At 39.3% G+C, this 27,033-nt stretch overlaps 1 protein-coding gene across 9 annotated transcripts in view; it reads left to right on the plus strand.

Annotated features, from left to right (window-relative positions):
- EYA4 (EYA transcriptional coactivator and phosphatase 4) overlaps positions 1-27,033 on the plus strand; it is a 224,079-nt gene that overhangs the window by 165,842 nt on the left and 31,204 nt on the right. For 4 of the 9 annotated variants that reach the window (XM_084775148.1, XM_084775147.1, XM_084775151.1 and 1 more), the window contains 8 exons: positions 2,760-2,852; positions 7,032-7,098; positions 8,977-9,119; positions 9,251-9,397; positions 11,356-11,435; positions 15,358-15,523; positions 22,943-23,079; positions 24,292-24,375. In XM_084775148.1, coding sequence (XP_084631274.1) covers positions 2,760-2,852; positions 7,032-7,098; positions 8,977-9,119; positions 9,251-9,397; positions 11,356-11,435; positions 15,358-15,523; positions 22,943-23,079; positions 24,292-24,375 — 917 coding nt within the window. The remainder of the gene's footprint in view (positions 1-2,759; positions 2,853-7,031; positions 7,099-8,976; positions 9,120-9,250; positions 9,398-11,355; positions 11,436-15,357; positions 15,524-22,942; positions 23,080-24,291; positions 24,376-27,033) is intronic. The other 5 variants (XM_084775155.1, XM_084775149.1, XM_084775150.1 and 2 more) reach the window with 4 other exon arrangements.

Genomic DNA, 27,033 nt, shown 5'->3' on the forward strand with positions numbered 1-27,033 from the left:
GCTCATTTTAGAACACTGAGCACCTCCTGACGTTTCTGCATTTCTTCACGTTCTTTCTAGCGTATGGCTTTTCTCAGTAAAATAAACCACCTTTGTCCTGAATACAGGCAGTTTAAATTAATGAAAGATGTTACCAGCATTATGAATGGGGCCAAACCTGTCTTTCTTGTCTTCGTCCTCCTTCTGACTGCCTGAAGCTTTCAAGTGCAGGAAATTATAATCAAAACCACTGCTGAGTAATGCTTAAGTCAGCTTTCAGGGTTTGTATCCAGCTAACAAAACCAAGCACCATCAACATGTCGGCCTTCTAGACCAGTTCTGTCAGACTCGGCTCACTTCCTGCCCCTCCCATCTCACAAGCGAGACATCTTAGTAGAGGTGTAATAAATCTCTTTTACAGTTTTGTTTATAGATATAGACATGTGTAAATGGGAACGTGGCCACATTAGAATTTGGAAGCTCTAAGGTGCCTGTCGCCTTCACGTGGCAGAAGTCTCTGGGCTGCGCTTTTCGTCATAGGTGTCAGAAGTAAGACGTGGGGCTTGAGTCACACAGATTCCCACCCCTCTAGAGCTACCCCTGCGTTATCTTTACACAGAAAGAAGGGAATCCCATCGAACTGATGATGCCTGCGGGCAGTCCAGTGCATAGGGGCTCCTGCAGGTTCACTGGCTAGGGTCAACCTCGAGCTCTCAACAGCAATGTGATCAGGACCAGTTAGTCTGGGTTCTGTGCTTCAGTCATGTGAAAAGTGAAGATGGTGATAGTGTTTGCTCACAGTGATGGGAGTAAGTTTGTTCGTCATTTACATGACACACTTCCACTCATCTGGAGTACCTGGAATGCGTTAGGTGCATTTGGAGTATGTGCTCTTTCATCCACTTCCAGCCGTGCTACTTTTTTTTTTCATTTTGTTTTAAAACAGTAGTCCATGAGGAAAAGACACATAGCAACAGCTTAGTAGCCTACCCTAGTATTTTGGAGTTTTCCATTACAGTGAAGTATTTTGAGTTATTCTAAAAGGAAATCACGTTTTGTTTTGTTGTTTTGTTGTTGTTGTAGTTGCTGTTGCTACACTCTGAGCAACCATCTGGCTATGACCCACAGGCTACTATGGTGCACAGACCATAAATGTTAAGTGCAAAGATCCCTCGGGATTCCAATCAAGCTTTGCTGAACACACGTGTTCTAATACAGTCACGTGTGAATGCGTAGCAAATAGTCTCGTCGTAATAAGTACTTTTTGCAGTGGTAAGTGTAGATCAGGTATATGGGTTAGAATGTAAGTGCAAATTACTGTGATAACTACAGAGTCATTATTATCACGCAGATAACTAGACTAAAGAAGATTGTTGTTATTTTTGAAAAAGAGGCTAACCTTTAACTTCCCTTCTCCAAAAATAAGTAATTCTTGTGTGTGTGTATGTGTGTGTGTGTGTGTGTGTGTGTGTGTGTGTGTGTGTGTAGTGTGTGGTGTGCTTCACTTCCTGCATTCAACCTCTACAGTTCTCTGAATCTTCTATCAATTTGTTATCACTCAACTGTGTACACTAAACCTAGGCCTCAGTGAGGGCTTGGCGACCTTGGCTACAGAAGTGTCTGAGTTCCCTGCATGCTTCCCTGTGGCCGGCAGCTTCTCTAACAGGGTCACATCCTCCCTTCCGTGGTTGATGGGCGCAGGATGAACCTGCCTGTCGTTTCCAGCATGCTGACTCACAGTTGGCTACCATTCGACGACTCTCTCCTCTAGCGCTCTGCTTCCTGCTCTCCTCCTGCTTCTAAATTACTTAACTGTACCAGCCCACTTACTACCTGGAGACCGAGGAGGTGCCAAATAGAACCACCTTCGTCTATTCCCCGACTCCCCTGATGTACACATGTGGCAGGGTTTTACCAACAAAGGGAAAATATGGTGTGACCAAATGGGTAGAGGCTTTGTCATTGCCCTCCCCGTTTGCATGTGATAATGATGACGACGTGTACCAGCCTGCTTCAGCGCCAAGGGGGGATTTTGCCAAAATTACATATGGCAAGCACTTTATGAAGAAACTTGGAATGCTGTGGGCATCATCTCTCATTCAGTGCTTATCTCAATATCATCACAAATGTTATGCTGTTAAATAGAAAATACCCCAAGCTTTAAGAACCCTTTTGTGTGTGTGTGTGTGTGTGTGTGTGTGTTATTTGTTTTGTTTTCTCAGAATATTTATTGAGTGCCTTGGTTTTTGTCTTTCTTTTTTGGCTTGTTTTAACCTTTTGTGAGAACAGATTCAGGCTTTCCTGGATTTGAGTGATCCTCCATTGGACTCTTATGCAATTGTCTCTAAATATTTTCTTGGGAAGACTGAAACCTAAGGTTTTTAAATGTCTTTGCTATGACTTAAGTGTGGTGAAGATCCTGACGATTTCTCTTCCATCCTTCCATCTGTTAACTGTGTGAAAGTGTGCTCAAGAGAGTTTTAAAAATGCAAATCTAAGTGTTGCTGTTTTACTTTTGAAGGCTCGCTGCCTTTAAAAGCCAGACTCTCAGAACCAGCCCAGCCAGAGGGTTTTAGAATAAATCCTCCATAAATGCATGCCCGTTTAGAAGCTAAATTAACAAAACTTTCCTGATTCACTTCTCGAGTTTTCTCTTGCATGCCCATGATAGCTAGAAAAGTATATATATAGAGAGAAAGAGATATAATCTGTCCCCAGCAGTCAGGGGCTTTGCTACGGACTTAGAAATAAAACTCACATGTCCTTATTCTTCCACGTAGTGTCTCTTCTTGCAGTCAAAACAGAGCCCTTGAACAGCAGTGAGACCACAAGCACAACCGGAGATGGAGCGCTTGACACTTTTACGGGGTCAGGTAAAGCCTTTAGCTCGTGTCTCTGTGTCCACGTTGGGGTCCTTACTCATCCTCCTCCTTGACAACAGCACTGGCCCAAGGCCGCACGAGTTTTCACCATCAGAAACTCAGCCAGAAACCCACTTTCCTGAAGAACTAATTGTCTTAAAATTACGTGTCTTTGGAAATGGTGTTTGGAAGCCTTTTGCCAACTCTTCAGGCCGCACTGTAGCAACCCCCATGACTTTCTCATTAGCAGAGCCAGCTTTCTTTATTATTTTATACACTGCTTGATCAATCTAGTAATTAGGTCCATAATAGCTAACTTTGTTCCCCCAACTTGCCCGTTTAAATTACATTTAAAAACTGCCTTCTGTCCACCCCTCTAAATGTAAAACTATCCATTTGATTCCTTCTAAATAACCTTGTTTCCTCTCCGGATTTAAGAAAGTCCTCCTGTGCAGGCAGCTGAATGACAAGTATTAAAGGTTAATGTGTTTCTGGAGAACACATGCTGGTGACATTAGAGCCCAGCCCAGGAGAGTAGACCTCTGCTTCAAAGAGAACAATAGTACGTCTTTAAACACCAATCCTTTTTAAATATAAATACCTGATAACTCCCAGCTGGGCATAAAGGATACAAATTAAGTTGACTCAAAGGCTCTTTTTAAATTACTATTTTCTGCGGCTTATTATCTAATGAATAGAAGTTTGGAAACCAGCCCGAAAAAAGGAACGTGTATGTCACAAAGATAAACACGAAGCCCAGAAAAGCGTTATGGCAGTTAAATCTTGGTAAATCTGTAATTCAGCTGTAATATATTTTATGTTTATCCATGATCTCATGTGCAAGGATTTTTATGTGGGTGTGCTTTGTATAGAGAGAGTTGAGGTGTACCTTTGAGTCTATGTAGTGTTATGAAATACATTCCACTTTTATGGAGACAGATGATCCAGCTTTATCAGTTCACACCAATTGGAGCAGTTGTCATATGTGCACCTAAATACTAGTGCTCCAGGCGGACATAAATACGAGTGAGCCAGCTTGGCATGGAGACTCATACATGCTGACGGGCATTATTTTCAGCAGCTCACCTGCCTCACAGGAGATAAACAGGCACCAACATATTACAATGACTCTGTAGTGCCCACTAACCATAACTACTACTATTAGCTTTCTACAAAATAAGTGTATACGAGTGATCTGGGGGGAATGGGCATGAGGTTATTCAGCAATTGCTATTGTGCTTCAGGAATATCCAGGCTATTTGAAAGATGAGTGGCCAGTGCACGGATTGGTCTCTCCAGACATAATTTCAGCACTGCGCAGTCCAAATAGGAATGCCTAAAGTCTTCAGGGACATCCAGAGTGCTGGGGCAGCATATTCCAGCATAGCTGAGTTAGAGCTACATGCTGATAACAGCCCCTCATTGTGGTACTGCATTGGAAAATATGATGAGAGAGAATTTACACATAAGCAACCATCCCACTCGTGGTTCATTCATGCCGCCTCGAAAGACGCTGTCTTAGTTTTCTGCTAAGAACTCTCCAGGGCTCTATGGTCTCAGTAAAGTAGCCACTTCCTATAGATGATTATTTAATTTCAAATAAATTAAAACTCAGTGCAATAAAACAAAATTTGTTTCTGGTTAAAGTAGCCACATTCCAGTTATGTAGCTTCTGCCCCACGTCTGGTGGCCACCTGTGAGTGAAGAGTCAGATGCAAACGACACCTAACACTTTGAAAACTCTACTTGGACAGCAGCGGTCCAGGGCTGGACCTTCTCTACCAATTTTGAGGATTTCTGCAGTCTGCATCCACGCATCCATAGTACCCTGACTGTGGTATCGTGAAACATCCCCTGCCAGACTAAATGTCTGATTCTCTTCTTCATGCTAAGTTAAAAATAAGAAAAGTCATGAAATAGAGTAAGAGCACTAAAATTTCTTGATCCCACCCTGTGAGAAACTGGTAATAGGCATTGCAAGTTGTGAAATCAACTCTCAAGGCATCCCAAGGTAACCGGCTCTTTGTCCTTCTGCTTGTAGAAATGATAAAATATGACAAATGTAGTAAGTCCAGTGCTTTGAAGAACGTGTATGAGTCACTACACAGCAGTGAGGCACAGCGCAGAAGTTTATAGATTTTTTCACAAAGCTGTCTGCAGATCTCTCTGGCCAGAGAGCATCTACAATGATCAACACAATCTCAGCTCATTGTAAACAATTGTCTCTGCTTAAGCTCTCTAGAAATTTATTGTTTGAATAAAAAAAAAATATAAGATTTTGTGAAGAACTTTTCATTACTTTCATAATCAACTTAGTTTTCTAAGCCAATGGGTTTGTTTTCTATCTATTTTATAGATATTAATATAAAATTTCAAGAGTCAATCGAAGCCTCTCCAGTGTTTGGAGTACGTCATTCTCCTAAGATCTAGGCTCATTCACTGAAGGGAAAATGCAACCTATATATTCAGGATGGTGTTCATGTCTATGGGTCTTTTCTGCAATATAGAATTCTGCCTTGTTTAATTTAATAAAGGATGTTACAAGTTAGTATTTCTTGTTATTTTGTCTCATTTGAAGTCCCTTCAGTTTTTCAATCTTGAGGATGGCCAATCAGGATGGATTGCGCCAACATGGAGTCCTAACAAAAGTCAGGAAAGGAACATGGAATTAAGCCTTTCTTAACCTGGTTTCTATTCATAATATTTAATATTGTGGAAATTTGAGAACGTAATTTAGTGTTCATGGAATATAGTACAAAGGCCTTTTCTCATTAATTTGACTTCCAGTTTTTTTTTTAATTCTTTCTAGTTTTGAAGAAACTAAGTGGAAAGTAATGTTTTATTTCCAACCACATATAGAAAATTCACTTAAATTCAGTTCCCAAAAATGTCCAGCACTTAACACCTTTATGGTCACATTTGATGACTTTCAAAATTGATTCATAGCATTGGGGGACCATATGCTTGCTACACTACTGCTTTGGAAGATAAAGTTTGATTTCTGTATTCTGCACTTACCAGGTATATAGCACTTTAAGCACATTGCCTCGTGTCCATGAACCACACTGGGGCACTTGATAGCAGCTGGACATGGGAACAGATCATATTGCATGAGCCAACCAGCAACCTAAACCTATTTGTCACTTCTTGCCGTTCTAAAAGTTTGGCTCCAGAATTCACATGAACAATTCAGAAAGGATGTATTGCTTTGAAGTTTAACTATGATTGATTAGACTAAACTCGTGCCAGCACTGTGCTGTGTACCACTTTAATCTTTCTGAAATGTGAATGAGCAGCAGATGGCCTAATAAAGACACTCTGTGTGCTTGCCCGGTACGGACTGGCCTGGAGAGAACTGGCCCAACACATTAGAATCCATGTATGTACAGTACATCTGTCTTAGTCAGGGCGGATGGCTAAAGGGAGGAAGAACTTCCAAACTGTCGGGTACATTCCACTGCGGGGTGCATATTTGGATGAGATATTAAAATATCCTGACTTTGCCTTTTAAGGTCTTCTCCAAAAAATATTGTCTTTGATGGTTCAAAACAGGGTTGAAAATATAATTGGTACAACATTTTACATGGCTTAAACAGAAGCGACTCATCGCCCGGGCCGTCTGTGCACATTCTTATGACTAGAACATTTTTACTGTGCTTTTCTTAGCACCCATCTGATTCATAGGATGGAAGGAAGTTAGAAACAGTAGCGTTTTTACAATCCAGGAGTGAAAGTTTGAACCTCAAATTTCTTAACCATTTTTATTTTATTTTCTTATTTTATTTTATTTCATTTTATATAAATACAGAACCAGTGTACCAGTATCATACTTGGGTTTAAGTTGTAAAGTTTGCACACTTAATACACTGACTTTCATACTATGAAAGCCTGCCATGCAATCAAAGGTATTTGCCAATAAGCTCTCAGCGCAGAAGTGCGTGGCACTGGCGTGAGAAATTGGAAGACTAGCAGTGTTTGTGGGAGAAATGGATGGATGCTTTATACTTTTGAAACACTTCAAAACGAAGACAGTTTCTCATGAACTGCTTCCTTATGAAGTGAAGTTGAGAAAGTGAATGTACCGTAAGAATTGTGTGTTTAATGTGCAGTTTCCTTGAGTAGGTTGTGCCCTCTCTAGTGAAGATGCGTTCATGAGGCGATGCTTGTGCACTGTCGTTTTGTGTTTTATAGTAATAACAAGTAGCGGCTACAGCCCCAGGTCTGCACATCAGTACCCGCCACAGCTGTACCCCTCCAAGTAAGTGCCCAGCTCCTTCAGTTTTGCTAGAGATGTTTTTGAATCTACGTGTGCTAATTTTTAGTCTCATAATATGGCAACTTTAAATTGGAAACATATGTGCATACGGCTATTGATGCTGGATAGATACAAAGTTAGATTAGAAGTGAAAGAGTGTGTACCTTACAAGAACTGGAAATAGACACATCCCATGTATCGGAACCATTTCTCTCACCCCTAGTGTTTTCATGTTCTGAGCTAAACAAGAAGCACGTAGACAAACAAAGCCTCAAAATTCTTCAAACCAGGACACTTGAATGTTCTTGCTGTTTTAAAATTCAAGCATTTGATGCACACATTTGAATTTTGTTTAAAACATACCGGGCTTTCTACTATACAAGGTTTTCGCTTTAAATGTTTAGTATGTAATGATTTTGTATGCTACCTTGAAGATAAGTAACATTCTTTATTTGATGCTAATTACAAGATCTGGGCCCATTGGGTCCTGCTCAAACTATGGCACCAGCCAAGGACAATACAGGAAGTAAATTTCGAACCCCTACCCAGATCTAGCCAATGGAGAGGACATTCTCCACAGTTGAGTGGAGAACAGGGACTGACTTTCACACGAACTCTGGTGCCCCATATTTGACCATGTCCCCTGGATGGGGAGATCTGGCGGCACTCAGAGGAAGGATAGCAGGCTACCAAGAAGATACTTGATACCCTATGAACTTATACAGGGGGTGGAGGTCCCCCTCAGTCACAGTCATAGGGGAGGGGAGTAAGGGAAAAATGGGAAGGAGGGAGGAATGGGAGGATATAAGGGATGGGATAACAATTGAGATGTAATATGAATAAATTAATAAAATATAATAATTAATAATAACAATAGACAAAACTTAAAATGTATTTGAGCATTTAAATGAATATGCACTGAATTTGGATTTTAAAATTAATGTATGCTCTATTTTTAAGGAAAATTCAAGAAACAATAATTAGTTAAAAGAAAATATATTCAGATCATATTTTACCCAAACATCAATATTTTACGGAAATATTCTTAAGGGTTCCAAGTTTCGATAAGTTACACTTTTGAGAATTTGTTTGTTGTTGTTGTTTTTAACTAGCATAGTCATGTGTTTCGAGCACTGGGCAGATAGTTAAAGATTTCAAGTTTAGCTATATTGGACCAATGGGTTTTTATCTGAATTTACTTATTTAGAGATACACCAAGATTCAAGTTTCCTTATGCGTGCACATTAAAATGTTACCCCACATCCAGGATGCCTTAAGTATAGGCTAACGACTGGATTCCAGTTGGGAACATGCACAAAATGGCCCTGACAAAGAGAACGGCATCCTATTTCTTTACAGAAAGGCACTTCCCTTTTTTCAGATGTCCAACTTAGAGAAGTAAATTCTTAGAAGGATTGATTGTTCTGTGGACTTTTTAAACTGATACGTGTCACCAGGACGCTTGTAGTGTCGGTGACCATGCTGAGTACAGTCACTGGCTGGTTTGTGACCGTTCTTCCCCAAATGTGCACTAAACAGAGCGCTAGTGTAGATGTAAACAGAAAATGCAGACCCAGAGAACACTCTCAATATGCCGTCTAAGCCCAGTTGTTTAACTGCTTTTATTAGAGATATGATGTAGTCCAAGCCTTTTAAGTTATTTTTCCAGGGTCATCAGGCTAGCTTGTGTCAAAGCCAGGGCTCTGTTTAAAAAAAAAAAAAAATCAAATTTTCAACTTTTATTCCTTTCTAACAAGTTGGGGATAAGGAGGGGGATTATTTCCTGGGTGTTAGAGGATTTCACTGACGCTAAGCTGTCTGAACTACTATGCTACTATGCAGTCTTTGTTGCCACAGTAATGCTATTTTTCTGATATTTAGGCCCTATCCACACATTCTTTCTACACCAGCAGCTCAAACAATGTCGGCCTATGCAGGCCAGACTCAGTATTCTGGGATGCAGCAGCCAGCCGTGTACACAGCCTACTCTCAGACAGGACAGCCCTACAGCCTGCCTGCTTATGGTAGGTAACATCTGCTCTCTTCTCCGCATGAGGTAGCGCCCACTGGTCCGTAGCTCTACATACTAGTGGAGGTTCCAGCTCAGAGGAAGACTGTCTCACTAACCAAGTGTTTCGCCTGTGTGTTTCCTAAGCAGATCTTGGTGTGATGTTGCCAGCCATCAAGACGGAAAGCGGGCTTTCCCAAACTCAGTCCCCATTACAGAGTGGCTGCCTCAGTTACAGCCCAGGCTTTTCTACCCCACAACCAGGACAGACACCTTACTCTTACCAAATGCCAGGTAAGTGGCCAGCCATAAAACATGTTCTTGGGAAAATAAAAATAAAAAACAAATACACAGACTCTTTAAATGAGACTCAGTCTAGACCTAAAAACATCTTAACCCCTAAACAACTAAGCTTAATCGTAAAACTAAACTATCTGATCTTCATTCCCATCACAGACTTGAGAAGGAATAAAATTAATTACCTGAGTATACTGGGAGTGTAGGTTAACAGCTTCCCAAATGAGAAGATGACGGAAACAGTTTTCTACCTGAATAGTCACCCAAAACTCTTTACAATGTTGGAGCATCATCTTCAGCCTTCTGGCCCAATATATATGACAGACATATTTGTAAGGCAGGAACTATTGAGGACTTGCTTACCTTGTCTTGGCGGAGTTTGGTCATTGACTCTGCCTTCATCCAAGCTTGTCCATTTTTAGACACAATCCTGTCTGTGGCAGAAACAAGGATATTTTGTTCAGTGGCTTGTTTGCCACATTTGAAGCCATCTCCATAAGGAGGTTCTTTGATGCTAATCATCCTCTTAGAGGTAGGCTGGGTGTTGCTAGGAATTAACCCGTCTCATTGTCAATGATTCTTTAAAATAATAAAAACATCTTTAAATGCTGTATTCTGATGTTTTTAGGTCTAGATAGATGTTTTAAGTTGATAATGAAGAAATATGATAGATATTGATTTACATTCAGAATTTTAGACACACCAAGATAGGAAAGATGTTTTCTTCAAGGTTGCCAAATACAAATCGCCAAAACATTAAGAATGCAACATTTATGTAATTCCTGATTGTTTTGTAGTTCTTCTTGCTATAGGTAGTTTATTGTATATATGTGTAATAATATGTGTATATGTAAAGCATAGTAAAACAAAATGTTACTTCAATATTATATGGCCATTATAAAACTAAAAATAAAATAAAAATGTAAATATGACTCAGTGACTTCAGACTTAGGAACAGTGAGTCACAGAGACAGTTTTCAGTCTTACCATAGCTCACACAATTTCCTAACAGAAGACAGGTACTTAGCATGATGAGAACGGCTGGATCCAAGTGGAGAAACCTGACTCACAACAAGCACAAAGACTTCAGGTTAATCTTGGGCAGGAAATGAAAGGCCAGCAAAGAATCCTGAGGCCACTAGGCCTCCCTGGAAGGAGCCTGATGTCTTTCCAGGTGAAAGTTACGAGCGCTGAGGACAGCTTTATGGGTTCCCTTAGAAATCCTTGTCTGCTCTCAGCATCGGGCTTAGAATTGGGCACAATTGCTTTCAGATCTCTCAATTTCAAATCCCGGCAGCTACAACAAAACTCGAGTAGTAGCTGTCTCAATGAATTCCATAAAATGAAAATTTTTAATCATGTCACAAAAAAAAAATGACCTAGCTAAATAGAAACTCTATTTCCTAAATTATATTTAGTAATTGTACCTATTTCCTGAGTGGGGGAGCATGTTACTTTGACATATATTTTAATATGGTTTATCATGTAGAAGGTATATGCAGAGTTGTGTGTTTGTGTGTGTGTGTGTGTGTGTGTGTGTGTGTGTGTGTGTGTGTGTGTGTGTCTGTGTGTTCTCAAACTTCCATAATTTATTTGTGGTGAACACATTCAAAATCCTTTCTTGCAAGCTATGTTATTCTCAGCCATTGCACAGTAGAGTATCAGCAGGTGTTTCCTGAGCTGCTTGGAGCCCCTGGCTACCATGTCTACCTGCGCTCTCCGCACTCTGACTCCACTGCCCACCAATGTCCTCTCAGCTCCACTGGGATCAGCTTTACCTGGGTTCTACACCTGATGGAGATGCATGTGTTATGCGCCTTTCTGTGCTTGGCTTACTTCACTTGACGCAGTGTCCTCGTGTTCTGTCCACACTGCCACAAGTGACTAAATTTCATTCCCTTTTACAGAAGAATGAATGTGGAAGCTGTTAAAGTGTGTTTTGTCTTTCCTTCCAGGCTCCAGTTTTGCACCATCATCTACTATTTATGCAAATAATTCCGTTTCTAATTCAACAAATTTCAGCAGCACACAACAGGTACGGTAGTTTCGCACTTTTTAAAATTTCTATGGAAGATTTTAGGTTTCTTCAACTTACAAGTTTTAGTTATTTATAATGTGTAATTGCTTATGGTTCCTTTATATGCAGATTTAGAAGAGCCCTGTCTCTACTTTCTCTGAGTTCTCGGGATTGAGAAGGGTCATTTTCATTTATTCTTCAATTTTTTAAAATTTGTTTTTATTTTTGAAATTAAAATATAATTATATCACTTTCTCCCTTCCCTCTTTACCTCTAGTCCCTCCCACAAGGTCCCCTGTCTTCCTCTCTCACAAATTTATGGTCTGGTTTTCTTTAATTCTAGACATATGTACACATTCTGCTCAGTGTGTGTGATCTTACCTGTACATATATTAATTTAGGGCTGACCATGTAGGGTTAGATGCACAGTTAGGAGGCTCTTTTTTTTTTCAATTCTATTAGTTCTTTAGGAATGTCATATATTTATATTTTGAACTTAAATAGTTCTTTTTGGTTGCCTTGTAAGTGTACATGATCTAAAAATTGGGTTCTTTACTTAAAACTAAGATAACAGTTCAGCAGAGTAAAATATTACCTATTCAGAATTCCAGGTCACTTATTATTCTTGTTGGCTGTTAAAGGTTTGCCCATTAAACACCTGAATGTCAGTCATTTTAATCACCTGTCACGTTATTATGGGATCCAGTTCATGCTTTTATCTTAGTAGAAACAGTTTTATTTCCCCTGATAGAAATTGCTTATGTAATATAACATTACTTAATAAATTGAACTAGAATCAATCATAAGATTGTGATGTAGGCTCTAAGACCAAATCTTAAAACAGAGCAGTGGTAACTAAATAAAAACCTGGCAGAACTGCTGTTGGCTTTTTGTTATTCAGATTTATATGTCTTTTAATAAGTATTTGATTCCTACCTCTCTGGCAGGTCTACTTTTTTCTTTGGTCACTGAGTCTTCCTTTAGCCCTTAATTCTTCTCCTCCTCATGTTTTCATAGTGTTTTCATGAATTTTAAGATCTATGATGATAGAATTACATCAGGGATGAGAGTAAATGTCCCTATGTGAGCATCCTGAGCACACACAGATGAGGCTGATCATCCTGAACACAGATGATTCGTCACTATGTTGACACTTTATGTCCTTGTTTGTGTCCTGATTCTCAGTCATGTTCAGAATGACTGAGTCTGAAAGGAAGCTGATTTTTGACATATAATATACTCTTTTTATTTTAATACAATTACAGGCACTATTTCACAAATGCTTTCTCTTTAGATTTAATAAAAAGATTTCTATTATTGCCTTCTTGTAGTTTTAGTAACATAACAAAAGACACAAAGGGATTTTTGTTAAAATAGCATGTATTTAAAATATTTGAAAGATCTAAACTGTATAATTTGGCATTAATTTAAAACTACCTTCTAGCACTATACTTTCTGGGGGAAAACTGATGATTTTGCTAGCTTAATTTTACATATTAGCACCGCAGAATATCGCTTGATATTCCTCATAGTCTTGACTGGACATATAAAGATCAAAAATAGTTAATTCTTTGTTTACTGGTCTCTCAAAATGCATATGCTTTCTGAAGAAACAGACAAGATACGAAACAGACAGAAGGTAGACCAGATGGCTATAGTCACTGAGGAACACACTTGACACAAGGCTACATAAACAAAACACTGCCATCCCTGAAAAGACAAAAAGGATACATAAAGGAGATGAAAATGTTACAACATTTTGATCACAAATGCATCGAATTCTGTTTGAGGATTTACAGTAGATCTGCATACCCTATGATGTATTTTTAGATTGAAGTTTGAGTACCAATTTATCACTTAAAAATGTTGAGTACCTGATAAACCCAGGAAAGTCCGTACACTTTGGGACCCGAGGATGGTGGCCTGACTGCACAGGCTTTCTTCCTGCCTCGTGGAATGTTCAGTCTACAGAGAGAAGTAGACATCAAACTAGCAGGGAGACAAAAGACTGTGCTAAAATGTTCATCTGATATTACACAGGAGTGTATTGTGCAAAGGCTTTCTTATGGGAACCATGATTAGATTAGGACTCCTCAGAATGAGGTCATGAACCGGGACAAGAAGTCATAGGGAGAAAAGGAGGAAAGGGTCAATGTGATCTTGAATTGAAGGAAGTCTGGCATCTAGGTCACACAGAAAATGGTAGGCTAGGTCCAGTCACATAAGATCCTCTAAGCTTCCTCATGGGAGAAGACCAGGCCCAGTCCTATAGGGCCTTGGAGGCTTCAGTAAGGGTTCTGACTGTAGTCTTGGACCACTGGAAATACATTAGTGCTTAGGAGAATGTCATATAATTTGTGCTTTGAAGCAGTCACTCTGAAGAATTAGCAATGGAAGTGTGGCAAACTAGAAAACATGCACAGTAGCTTCAACAAGAAGTGAGAAGTGTTTTCATAAAGGCCATAAGAGTGGAAATAAGAGGAGCGGGTCTTGGAGATATATCTGGAAACAAGAGGCCATCACTTTACCCAGAGGCCACTGGCAGATTTCCCTGGTGTATGTCATCCTTTTCTGGAGAGGCCAAGCAGACCAGAAGAGCTACAGCACACGCATGCTAAATTTGACTGACGTCTCGTGTTATAATTCCAGCCTAGAAATCCATGCGCTGCGTGGCCAGGATGTAAGTCACTTAAAGTTCAGTGCCTTTGTAGCTTTTGATATAAAATGGTAATTATGATACCACAGACACGGTTCTGAGTGGCAGGTAAGCAAGTGCATTTAAGCCCTTAGAACAACGTCATGGCCCAAAGCCAGCATTTGTTTTTTGTCATTACTGTTTCACTCTGGAAAAGAAGGGTTACTAAAAAAAAAATCTTTGTTCCAACATTGAAGTTTTCCATTTGGCTCACAGAATGTGACAGGGAATGTCAGATCCTGAGATGAACAGACTAGTAGAGTTTTAGTTTTCTCCCGTATTACTTAATGCTTCCTGGTAGTACACGTATTTACTTATACAGAGAATTTTCTCCTTTTGGAAATGACATCAAATACTGATCTTTGTTTCCTTCAGAACTTATCACAACAGGAGATCTTCATCCTGACCAAGAATTTGTCATCACTGATAACATTCTTGGCTAAACCACACTAGATATATTAAACACCATTTATCACAAGTCTTTACTCATCATCTTAATATGTAAAAGGCTATTGAAGAATCATTTCCCATCATTGTAAAGTTTTTTTCTTTAATGGAAAACAGGTCAGGGGAGTTGGTTCAATGGTTCAATGCTTTCATTTTTATATGAAACAAAGGAAAAAGGGTAAATGTTTTTTAAAAACAATACTGAAGACTATAAGCTAACCTGTAGGTAGCAAGTAGCTTGTGGTGGCTATGGATCCTGTTTATTTGCTTTAAAATGCCTGCCAGATAGACAAGATTAAAAAAAAAAAAAAGTAAGGCCAAGAAGAGGAACAAAATTGATGGAAAAAATACACATAGAAGTTTGTGTAGAAGCCAGGAAGACACGTGGCTCCTCCTTGCTGATGGCATTAGGCAATGTGTAAGAATGTAAAAGCTACATAAAAATAATAAAATTTAAACTTTGTCCAAAAAAAAAAAAAAAAAGAATGGGTTGAATGACCGTGAACTGACCAGATCTCCTCTCCCTTTCAGTGTATAAAACCAGCAGGATAAAACCCCATCAGGTTCACACTCATGTATAGACCGTGTTTACAAGCATAATAGAGAAATTAATTATTGCTGCATGTGTGAAGTGCCCAGAAGGTGGGCTCCACTCATTAGCACCAACTCCAAGCATGGACTGGAAAGCAAATGAAGCTGAGCACTAGACTTAGTTACCATTATGACTGTTTGCTTCCTTGAATTATATTAGATGTTAACTGTTCTCCTGTACTCATTCAACCCATTTATTTGTTTCAGGATTACACATCCTACACAGCCTTTGGCCAAAACCAATATGCTCAGTATTACTCGGCATCAACTTACGGGGCGTATATGACATCAAACAACACAACTGATGGCACATCATCATCAACCTCAACTTATCAGCTGCAGGAATCTCTCCCAGGACTGACTAGCCAACCAGGTACAGACCTTCACCCAGATGAAATACTTTTAAGTGTCCTGGGCTAGCTAATAACATGGAAGAAAGTGAACGTTGCAGAGACATGCCTGAAAGAGCCAGACAATCCTGCTTATGATTAATGAATTTCAGCTCATAGCATAAGACTCCTGGGAATTTCAGAAACCCCCTTCTTAGTTGTAAGACAGACAGGAGATTTTAACCTCAAAACCATTATGTGTGTAAGAATTATCAATACGGGTGAATGACTCTTTTGCCAGACCCATTCTTTATCCCGTGCAAAACTTGACAACAAAGAGCAGCTGTAACACTATGCCCCTTGAGTGTAATTGTGGGTATTTCCTTTTTGCAGGAAGGACTGTAGAACTCCTTTACCTTTTGAGTCATCAGTAACTCTAGCCAGTCAACATTCTTACATTCTTAGGATGTGTGGGATCAGTGGTAGGAAGTTTAATATCTTTCTCTGATCAGTGCATATTTAAAATCCATGGTGGGTTTTTTTTTTCATTATCTAAAGCCTGCCGTCCTCTTGTCGGAATTGCATTTGCTACCCAGACTTTAAAGCTTAAAAACCAGCCTAGCCAGCACTCAGTATCTTCCCCCATCAAAATCCCAATCAAATATCCTGGAGGAATTAGAAAGATAACTAATTCTAAAATTATAACAAAAAGTAAAGGAATTTGAATGTACATTTACTTAATTTTTATTAATTTATTTAGTTTATTTATTTATTTTAAATAAGAACAAAGGTTGAATAGTATTACCTGATCTTTAAGGACTTGTTTGGTACAATAACCAACACTCCACACTGATGACCAAAGCATACATGCACAGACAGTTAAAAGAGAACAGAGAATCCAGTAACGGATCCAGACACACACTGAGAAATGATTGCTGAAAGTTGTGTGGAAATTTTCTAGTGGTTTTTCAACAAGGTAATAAAAGAGCTGGAGATCTCTGTACAAAAAAAAATCACAATTCATACTTTTGTATAAAAATTAAAGTTAATCATTATCTTTGTATACAACACTGCTAAAAGAAAAATATTTAGGAAACCTTTGTGATCCTGGAAAAGCAAATATTTTCTTAGGTATTATAAACAATTCTTAAAATTACAGCTAAACTTTATAAATTTTATAAAATTCTAACTAAACAATCCTTAAAATTATAAAACGATAAAGACATAGACAATTCTTAAAAGCAAAGGAATAATAAATTGGATTTAATTAAAAATTTCTCTTTGAAAGGCAATGTTTAAATAAAAAGAACCAAAAGACAAGCTACAGTTGCAGACAGAATTTTTGTTTAAAAAACATGTCTGATACAGGACTTCAAGTATAATATATATAAATAAAGGATCCTTAAAATTAATTCAAACATAAAACTGATTTTTTTCATGTTATGTATATGGTTGTGTTGCAAGCAATTATGTCTTCACACCATGTGCATTCAATACCTGCAGAGGCCAGAACAGGTCACTGGGTCCCCAGGACTGGAGTTAGAGATTGTTGTGAGCAGCCATTGGGTGCTGGGAGTTGAACTTAGATCCTCTGAGACAGCAGCTGGCGGGTGTTCTTAACTTCTGAGCTGTCTCTACAGCCCCGGAATCTATGCTATTTTATAAATAATATTAAATTCAAAGTATATTTGGGTTTTTCTGAATTTATTTATTTGTTTATTCACTTTACAGCCCAACCGTAGCCCCCTCCCTCCCCTCCTCCTGGTCCCACTCTCCCTCCGCTCCAGCACGTCAAGTTGCATCAGGGCTGCTGCGTGCATGCTCTTCCCCAGCCAGGGGAAGTGATCAAAAATCAGGCAACAGAGTCCGTGTCAGAGACAGTCCCTGCTCCCTCACTAGGGGACCCATTTCTGCTTTCTTTCTATCCAGTTTGCAAGAGGGAAAAAAATAGAAATATGTTCAAAATACTGTAAATTGTGTCTGGCTAGAACAACGAGACCCAGACAATCCAGTTACATCAACCAGCAGGTATTTAGTCTCTGTTTGGCCCCAACTGTGTGCTGGAAAACAGTACTTCACCGGAGACCAAGGTCTCTGCATATGAGTAGTTTAAATAAGAAAGCATAGAAGCAAATAGCAGCGAGGATGAGAAGAGAAAATCTCAGATACTAGTAGAAGATTAAGAAGTAAATCGTTTTAGATATAATGAAGCAACAATGACTCTTATGTCATGAATTGTGACATGAGCACACTAATCTTGGTCTTGTGTTTGGGACAATGAAGGAGTCTGCCATCCATCAGTTTCTGTCTGTCATCGCAATTAAACATGCTTAGTTGAAGTCCAACATCACTAAACAGACAAATAACAAAAATTTGAAGGGAAGTTTTTTTTTTCAGACTTGTTAAATATTTTGTTTTATTTTTAAATAATATCTATTATTGTGCTTAATTTATGACTCAAACTTTATCATAGCACCTACATGTAGAAATGTTTAATGACTTGAAGGGTCTGTGTCTCGTTGCGGTAATCACAGGAGACATGACGTCATCATTTTTAGACCTCTCTTTTTAATCACCGCAATTGTTCATGTGTCTATGTGTGTTTACATGTGTGGGCATGCATGCAACACACGCAAATAGCTCATGCTGACAGGCACAGCATGCTTGATGAGCTCAGAAGACAACTTGCGGAAGTCAGTTCTCTCATTGTGTCACATGGGTCCTGGAAATCAAACTCAGATCATCAAATCTGGCCACAAGCCCATTACCCACTGTGCTGTTTCCCCTGTATCATTTCTAGCTTTGGACCCAGCAAATTTATCATCATGGAGTTTGTCTTTGGTGACCCTACACTGCAATCTGTGTCTCCTTTTTCCTCTTACATTTTCCCTTTTATGAATACACATCTCATCTTGATTTCCTGGCCCTTGTTTCTCTTAAATCTTCTCTCCAGGCTTTTCTCCATCCTCTGCCTCTCGGAACGTTTGTTTAAAGGCAGAGCCAGTCCCAAGCTGAGGCCAGTGTAGCACCTAGGGCTCCAGGCCTGAGTAAATGCTCAGTCTCGAGATCTTTCATCCTTCTGCCCTTTGAGCCTCACTTGATCACCCCAGTCTCAGTTGTGCCTTTGTCATCTGTCAGCCATGATTTTCTCAAGAATCTGGTCTTAACCGAAAGACTTAAGAGAATCCAAGATCAGTAAGCAATGAAAATACTATAGGCAAGAGGGTGCTTGCCTTGTTCTTCTAAAGCATCAGAGAGATTTCTCCATGGTGAATGCATGGCGGAAAAAAAATATCACAAACCTGCTTATCATCAGACTCAGAGACAGAAACCAGACAGCACGAGGTGGATGTATCTGAACTGACAAGACGACAGCTAAGATGAATGAAAACTCTTTGCACACCCAGCATGTATGCTGTGTGAGGTGTGCACCTTTCATTCAAGTGGCTGTCTGATCATAACCAAGTTTCTCCTCTGGGGATTTCATTCCCAATAGTCAGAATCTTCCCCCCCCCACACACCCCCCGCCTCTCTCTCATCTCTTTAAACATTAAGGAAATACCAGGTGCAGGCAAGTGTTCCTGCTGATGGCAGGCTGTGAAGGTGGCATATTCCAGTGCAATATTGCTTTATGCACTCCCAGAGTGCAAAGCTTTCTTCCTCTTCTATTGGGTACCGTTGTCAACAAATACAATTTGACACCATTTTCAGATTCCATCAGATTGAACTTAGAAAGGAACTTGTTTCTTCAAGTAGCTATTATTCTCACATGTGATTCTTGTGGGATTTTATAACCTCAGATCTAGCCATACTTTTATTTTAGCCTTTTTCAGGTATGGCATGCATCCAAAAAGCAAGTAAATTCATAACTAGATGCTTTTTTTCTTTATTAATGACGAGAGCTGATGGATTTAGTTCAAGGGGCAGGCAAAGAATTTCCCATGAACCCATTGTGCATTTTTTTTTGGGCTTACAGACCAGACCTGACAAGTAGGTCCACAATTTTTTTATAGAATGTTCACTGTGGACTTCCATGTTAAAAACAGAAACGCACTTTATCCTTACGTTCAGTAAATGACAGCTGCTTGCTCTGATTTACAGATAAATCTAATCGAATAAAGTTGAAGCTAAATATCCAAAACCTACGAAGGGCAGTTCTTCATCACTGTACTGCTTAGAGGATAATTACTCAGTTACCTAGAAAAGCCCAGAGCAGCTGGTGATGGCTGATGCTATTTAGAAATTGCAAATAGCATTCGGTTATCTACTTCACCTTACTAAGCAGTTTGAAAACGGATTTAAGGAGACACTACCACACTAACTAGAAGCGCTCATTTTCTAGCTCGTTCTAGATGAGTTTATCTAAGGTAAATTATGGCTTTAATTTGCATTCTAAAAGTCAGCAATGAAGACGAAAGATCTACTTACAAATATTTTGCCCATTTCAAAATTAAGTATGGCTAGTCATATGTAACAGCGTTATCCTTAGCAAAAGACCTTGACTAGACGCTGTAGAGCATTGGGTAAGTGAACTTAGCAGTGCTAAAGTTGAATGAAGGAACCAGTAAGGCCCTTCCCTTTCAAAAAGGAAGCTAGCTTCTTGGCCAGGACTTAACAGCCCTGGAACAACTTCCCAGAGCAGAGGGCAACATCCTCCTTGTGATACTGGCGAGAGAGTAAGTGTACACAGAGAGGACCACTCAGATTTCTTTACTGGACCACATTTGTCGCATATGGCTTGTTACTGTGCCATTGTGCGGCTACCTGAGTGAAACTGGCAAGGACGGCAGATATGGCAGCTCAGTCACTCTTAAGCTCACACTCCTGGCTCTGTTCTTCAGTGGGAGAAGGCAGCCGCTTCAAAGATTATGGAGGTCAGTGTGCTTGCAAGTGGGTGTTTACTGTCAGAGCCTAGGCCTTCCACAGGAAGGGCCTTTTCAAGTCTGTGAAGGCCTTTCAATTAATGTTTGCACCTCCTCTCTCACATACAACAGTCAAAGCCTATAGGAGTCCTCTGAAAGCTTTTAAATTGGAACTTAAACACCTGCCCATATTTATCAGTCATGGCATCTTGTTTTGAAACTCGCATGCGCAACGAAGCAAATGACTACATGCAGGAAACTAATATATACAACACAATGCTTTCAATGCTCTCTTTCTGTGCTGACTATACTTAAATTTTAGTAGCTCGGCAATTTTCAAAACCACAATACATTGAAATTAGAAGAGTTTCCATGTGGTACAAAACAATAAATGTCTTGAACTTAACCGTTGTCTGACATCTCTCCTTTAACTGCCCATCCCCACTCCTTGTGACCACGGCCGTTCTACACTTTACTTTGACAGGATCAAGTTTTTTACACTCCATATATAAGTGAGGTCATGTAATATTTGTCTTTCCATTTATGACTTACAATACTTAATATAACACTCACATTTGTATGTGAGTGCATGTACGCATGTATGTATGTGTATGTGTGTGTGTGTGTGTGTAGGTATCTTGTTGGGACCCTATTTCCTCCCAACTATTTGGCAATTTTATTTAAATTATCTTCATATATATGTATGTATTTTAGGAAGTTTCTACTGTATTAGACTTCCATATGACTCCTCAAATGGCGCTTTATTTTAGTTGTTCTCTTCCTAGTCCTCTATCTCCTCCCCCTGCCCTCTATTTATGGGAGAGACAGCTAAGATATGCTTTTGATCCTGTATCATATAGTACTTTCAAAATAAAATGTCATCAAAAGAAATGGGTAAGATGTTAGCTTTATAACAGTTGCTGTTTCTCAAAAACAAGGCATGTTTAAGGTACCATTTATTCAGAATTACTTAATGTTCTATAAATTGTTGTATTATATTTTAATTTAATGATGAATTAAGATTATTATATTACTTTTTCAAATAATCACATTATTTAAATTTACTGCAGCTTTCTACCTGACTTGCCTAGAGATTTTCACTTTATACATATGGTTTAAATTAAATCCAAACCTGATTCATCCTCAAAAATTTTTAAAAGATACTTATCCAAAATTCAATGTGCATTGAAACTGAATCCTTGAAGTACTATTGAAAGTCCAAACCGACTTACTAGGCTGTGCCTTGCGTAGCCTCAGTTTAGCTCAACACAGCCTTGCTACTGGTCAGTGCTTTCTGCCTGCTCAGATCCATGGTCACTGACTTTACATGAGTCTGGATTTCAGGAACCTGTACAGTATACAGAAGCTAACTAGATAAAGTGTCTGAGACAATCAGATGATGGCTGGGTGGAGGGAGTGACTTGCTCTGGGTCCTCATGTACAGAGGTATTTAACATAAGTGCAGAGTAGGAAGACAAGAACGCTATAATACCTGTCCTGAGTGTGGCAGGACAAGAGACTCTGACTCTTTTGTAGAAAGACACTGGAGAGAGATTAGAACTGTCCCTCCCCAAACAATAACTCTGGTGGGGGATATTTAATAGGATCAAAGATATTGCCTGTCTAGAAAGATAAGGGCTGAGCCTGTCTACTGAATTTGTCAATCTGGTGGTTATCCAGGGCTCTCAGTAAAGTGTGTGTATTTGAGTTTTGGTGAACAGAAATTAGACTTTAGTAAATTAGGTATCAGGGAGTAGAAGGAATTGTACCATACAGTAGTGTAACCATCATCCATTTATAGCTACGAAGCACTTACAACTCAGATATCACACATTAAATAACTGTGATATGCACAAGATTTCAAAAAATTTGTTATAAAACTAATAAAGGTAAATTTCCCATGAGAGTTTTTGTATTGATTACATGCTAAAATAATGTTTTGTGTATGTCTAATTAACATAACTGCTAGAAAATTTAAAACTGTATTTTCAAGCTTATGGCTTTCATTTCTTTTCATTGAGTAGCACTACTAATATGGAATATCATCTTAAGACAGTTCATTAGGAAGGGGAGGCGAGCAAGGGATGAGGTGATGAGATGTGGCTGGGAGTCAAGTTTGTAGGTGAAATGTGAGGTCAACCAGAAGTCTGAAGTGATGAGGCACATTCAATAAGTGGTGTGTCTGGGAGTCAAGTTTGCAAGTGGAGTGTGAGGTTGACCAGAAGTCTGAAGTGATAAGGCACATTCAATAAGAAAAGTCAAGTTTGCAGGTAGAGTGTGAGATTGATCCAGAAGACATAATATTCTCTGGAATGTGACCCAAATGGAAATGAGACTAGACCTAAGCAGATTTAAAAAAAAAAAATGGAAGTGAAAGCGCAGGCAGAAAGCTAAAGGTGTTTGGCATATAAAAGGCATTCAGGTTTCTATGAGGAATTCATGTGACCTATAAGTTTTTTGATGAAACTACAACTTTACATACTTGAACTATAATTTTTGTCATCAAGAGGTCACTAATGTATAGAAATTTGTTAAGTAATGTGAAGTCTTGTAGCTGTTCTGACTTTACTGATCTTGTTGAAACAATCATGCCATTTGTAGGAGAGTTTGACACGGTGCAGAGTCCGTCCACACCAATCAAAGATCTTGATGACAGAACATGTAGAAGTTCTGGGTCAAAGTCTCGAGGAAGAGGCCGGAAAAATAATCCTTCCCCACCTCCCGACAGTGACTTGGAGGTATGCCTACTTATTGCTATGGGATGGAAGGTACTTGATTTTACTATGTAATAATCCATACCCTACACATATAGTAAGATTCAAACTTTGTCTTAGGTAAGTTATATTTGAATTTTGAGAATTCTGCCCATCTTAATAGCAAATTTTAAAACAATAAAATCAAGGGTAAGAATACTTTAAAGACAAGGACTAAGATAGTTTCATTTTTAAAATTCAAACTGACAAAAAATTGAAATTAAAGCTACTAATGGTGGGATAATATCCTGATGAAATACATTTTTAAGAAAATAAAAGGAAAGGAAAATAGTAAAAATGTCAATGAATATATAGTTATAAATATTGTCATATTTGTAGACTTTTAATGTATTCTCCCATTTGTGTGCTCTTGAGATATAACTACATTAAGCAAGTTGAGTTTCTATCACAAAACACCAAAAAAAAAATATGTCCTTACACAATCATATAGTTTAACTGAAGAAAATTAATTTCTAGATGTAATACAATCATTTAGCACACACGTGTCTCTTCCTAAGAGGTTTATATGAACATATGAGAGAGATGCAATGATTATGCAGCCTGGCGGTGGACATGGTGAATGACAGCTAGGAACCATAATAGACAGAGATCATGGCAGAGACACTGGCCCACTCCAAAACATTCACCATCCCACACTCTTGGATTTGTCATTTGGCGTGGTTAAAACTCTGGATTCTTTTCCAACGTTAACTCCCTGATACTTGGGTGGAATATTCTAAGTTTGTAGGGGACTGTCTCTGACTCTTTTACCTGCTCTTGGGACCCTTTTCCTCTTACTAGGTTGCCTCATGCTTGACATGAGGGTTTGTGCCTAGTCTTTTTGTAACTTGTTATGCTGTGTTTGGTAACTATCCCTTGGAGGCCTGCTCATGCTTTTTATTTAAGGAGAATGGAGAAGAAGTGGTTCTGAGGGAGAAGAGAGGTAGGGGGAGGAACTGGGAGGGGTGGAGGGAGGAGAAACTGCAGTCAGGATGTAATGTGTGAGAGAAGAATAAGAAAAGAAAAAACTCACAAAGATAGAAATAGGATTGAATTTTCTAAAGCAATAAATAATGGAAGGGGATGATTTTTTAATAAACCAGTCAAGTTGTCACATATAGCAAGAAAGAGAACATTTTTGTTAACTGTAAATATCTGTGACCTTAAACCATTCTGACACTGGCCTTTTCACTTCAGCGTGTGTTTGTCTGGGATTTGGACGAGACCATCATCGTCTTCCATTCCCTCCTCACGGGCTCTTACGCACAGAAATATGGCAAGGTAAGGAATGGGGCACTTATCCCAAGAAATGTTCAGGATGTCACTGGTTAAAAACCCAAGGTCTGCTTTAAAGGACTTTGTTCTCACTACAGCCTGTCAAGTCTTAGGATAGCCATCTTTCTGAGGAAGCTTATGGCTCTCTAGTGTTTACCAGCATTGTTTCAGAGCTAATTACACGTTGCCTTTACTTTTTTTTTACAGGAACTTTTATATTTTCTATCTCAAGACCAAAGTCTTACTCTCACATGTGGTAACATCCTTTTGCTTACACAAAGGCTCACCCACTTCGCCACCTCACCATCTCACCACCTCACCCTCTCACCACCTCATCATCTTTCTGTCTTGCTATTGCTTCTGTAGTGAATTTCTTAAAGCAGCATCACACCTGTGTGAGTTGTATGCTCTGGACTGATACAGCAGTGGGAGGCTGCTGTGATGGAAGCATTGGTCCTTAGGCCATCATTGGATTTGATTCTTGTCAGAAGGATTCACTCTAAACAGAGTCTGGTGAGACCACATTGCACTGGCTTCCACTGCTGTATTAAAATGCTTGGTTGACTTTGGTTCTTCAACATTTCACCGTCACAACTAGAGAAATGCCTGCCATGCCTTCGCAGCATGACACATTAGTTAGTGCTTGCTCATGTTCTACCAGCATGTTACAAAGCAACTGAGTTCTTGCTTCATTCCAAGAGGCTACAGAACCTTTAGAAAGAAGAGCATACATAGCAAGCAGTAGAAGCAGGCCTTTGGGGGTAATAGCAAGCCTCTGATTTCTCCTTCTGTCCTCCTTGACAAGACCTGCCCAACACAACACACAGTCCTACCACTGTTCTGGTCCAGTGCATGAGATAAAGTGACTGTGAGGTGAAACCAGGAGCCAAAATAAATCCCACTTCAAACACAAAGGGCACAGAGCAGCAGGAAAGCTCAACTGACTTTCAATTGACTCACAAGCTGGCTGACTCTAAGAGCAACGGAGAAGCAAGAGCTCAGAGGGTCTCGCTCATCATGGGTGCATCGCTAACAAATCTCAGGGATGCAGAGGCATGAGGAATTTTCTAAGTGTTTCATCTTGGTTAAAAAAAAAAAAAACAAAAGTCCAGTTCTTAACATGTTAATTAGTCGTCTTTAAAGAAAGTCCAGTGTGATTTGATGTGAGGGATGCTTATAGCTAATGCTGATTCAGTGCAAACTATATTATCAAAATAGCTCTGAGATAGTTGATGAAAACAATCTTCTAGTGAGAGCAAGTCTGTCAGCTCTCCAATGGCTTTATGGGCTGGTGGAAATGAAGTCATTTTAGCCATTAGTCGAAAAGAATAGTTTTCACTGCTCTTAACAGTAGTAACTACGATGGAGCTGGAGAGATGGCTCATCTGTTAAAAAGACTTACTGCTCAGTCTCCAACACACACGTGAAGGCTCTCGACCATCTATAACTCCAGCCCAAAGGTTCTGATGCCCTCTACTGGAATTTGCAGGCTACTGTACACACATAGTACACATAAACTCACAAGGACACAGAGTCATAGATATTTTTAAAAGTTAACTAGGACTCAGCCAGCCTAAGCTGTATGGTAGGTTCCAGGCCAGCCTGGGGTACATAACAGGACCCTATCTCAAAAATAAATAAGTGGTTTTCAACTTAAAACTTAAAAAGAAAGTATTGTGATTGACTCCCTTGTTGGAGTTAGTGGGTGGGTTAAATGAGATTATATGAATAACAGTTAGCTATCAACAACAGTGTCTGCTTCTCAGATCAAATAAATTTAAGTAACAATACACACTCTTCACCGCTAAGATAAATAACTAGAAGGTGCTTTCAGAGATGCAGAAGGTCTGGGTTGGCTCTCGGGTATTTATGGCAGAAGTGTAATTGAGCCCGAAGTGGAGGGTACACCCACCTACCAGCCTGCCTCTATCTCTCCCAGACCTGTAGGTTGTAGCAAGTGTTACCTTTGGCTTCTGGCAGCATGTTTGCCTGCTCTAGGTACATCCTCTTCAGTGCACTGCTCACTACACTTGTCCACATAGTCTCAACCTCTGCTCTGTGCCACTGAGGATGTACAACATATTTTTGCAAGTGGCCCAGACAGCCAGAACTTGTCTCTCTGACATGGTCTTAAGTCTCTGTCTTCCTTTAGTCTCTTGCTGCCACATGGGACCTGTGCAAATAAAATTCATAGTCTCCAGTGCTCTAGAAATGTCATCATCTTATATATTCTCCCATGTAATTAGTTTCATTTATTCACTTAAGAACACTTGTTGAAAATTCTACAACCACTTGTAAATAACATAAATTGTCCAAGGTTCTTCTTAATGTGCTATCATTTTATGATTCTGTTCAAATGTCACCACTCCCTCTTCCAAAGCAGAACTATTTCTGGCTCTTTCTGAGGGTGGCAAGGGCAGGCTCTGATGCCAAGAGGCTGACGATCAGTTCTGTGGCTGTTGATATGCCTAGCTTCATCACTGAAAAAATCTAAAATAGGAGTTCATGAATTTGATAGGATGGCACCCAAGCATCATCTACCATCTGGGAGTTTATGAAGATGGTTCTGATGCTGTGAATAATTGTGTATATTATTTTTTAAAGATTTATTTATCATGTATATAATGTTCTGACTGCATGTGTGCCTGCTGGCCAGAAGAGGGC

Source organism: Acomys minous (assembly GCF_964271855.1).
Source record: "Acomys minous genome assembly, chromosome: 3".
NCBI classification, from domain to species: domain Eukaryota; kingdom Metazoa; phylum Chordata; class Mammalia; order Rodentia; family Muridae; genus Acomys; species Acomys minous.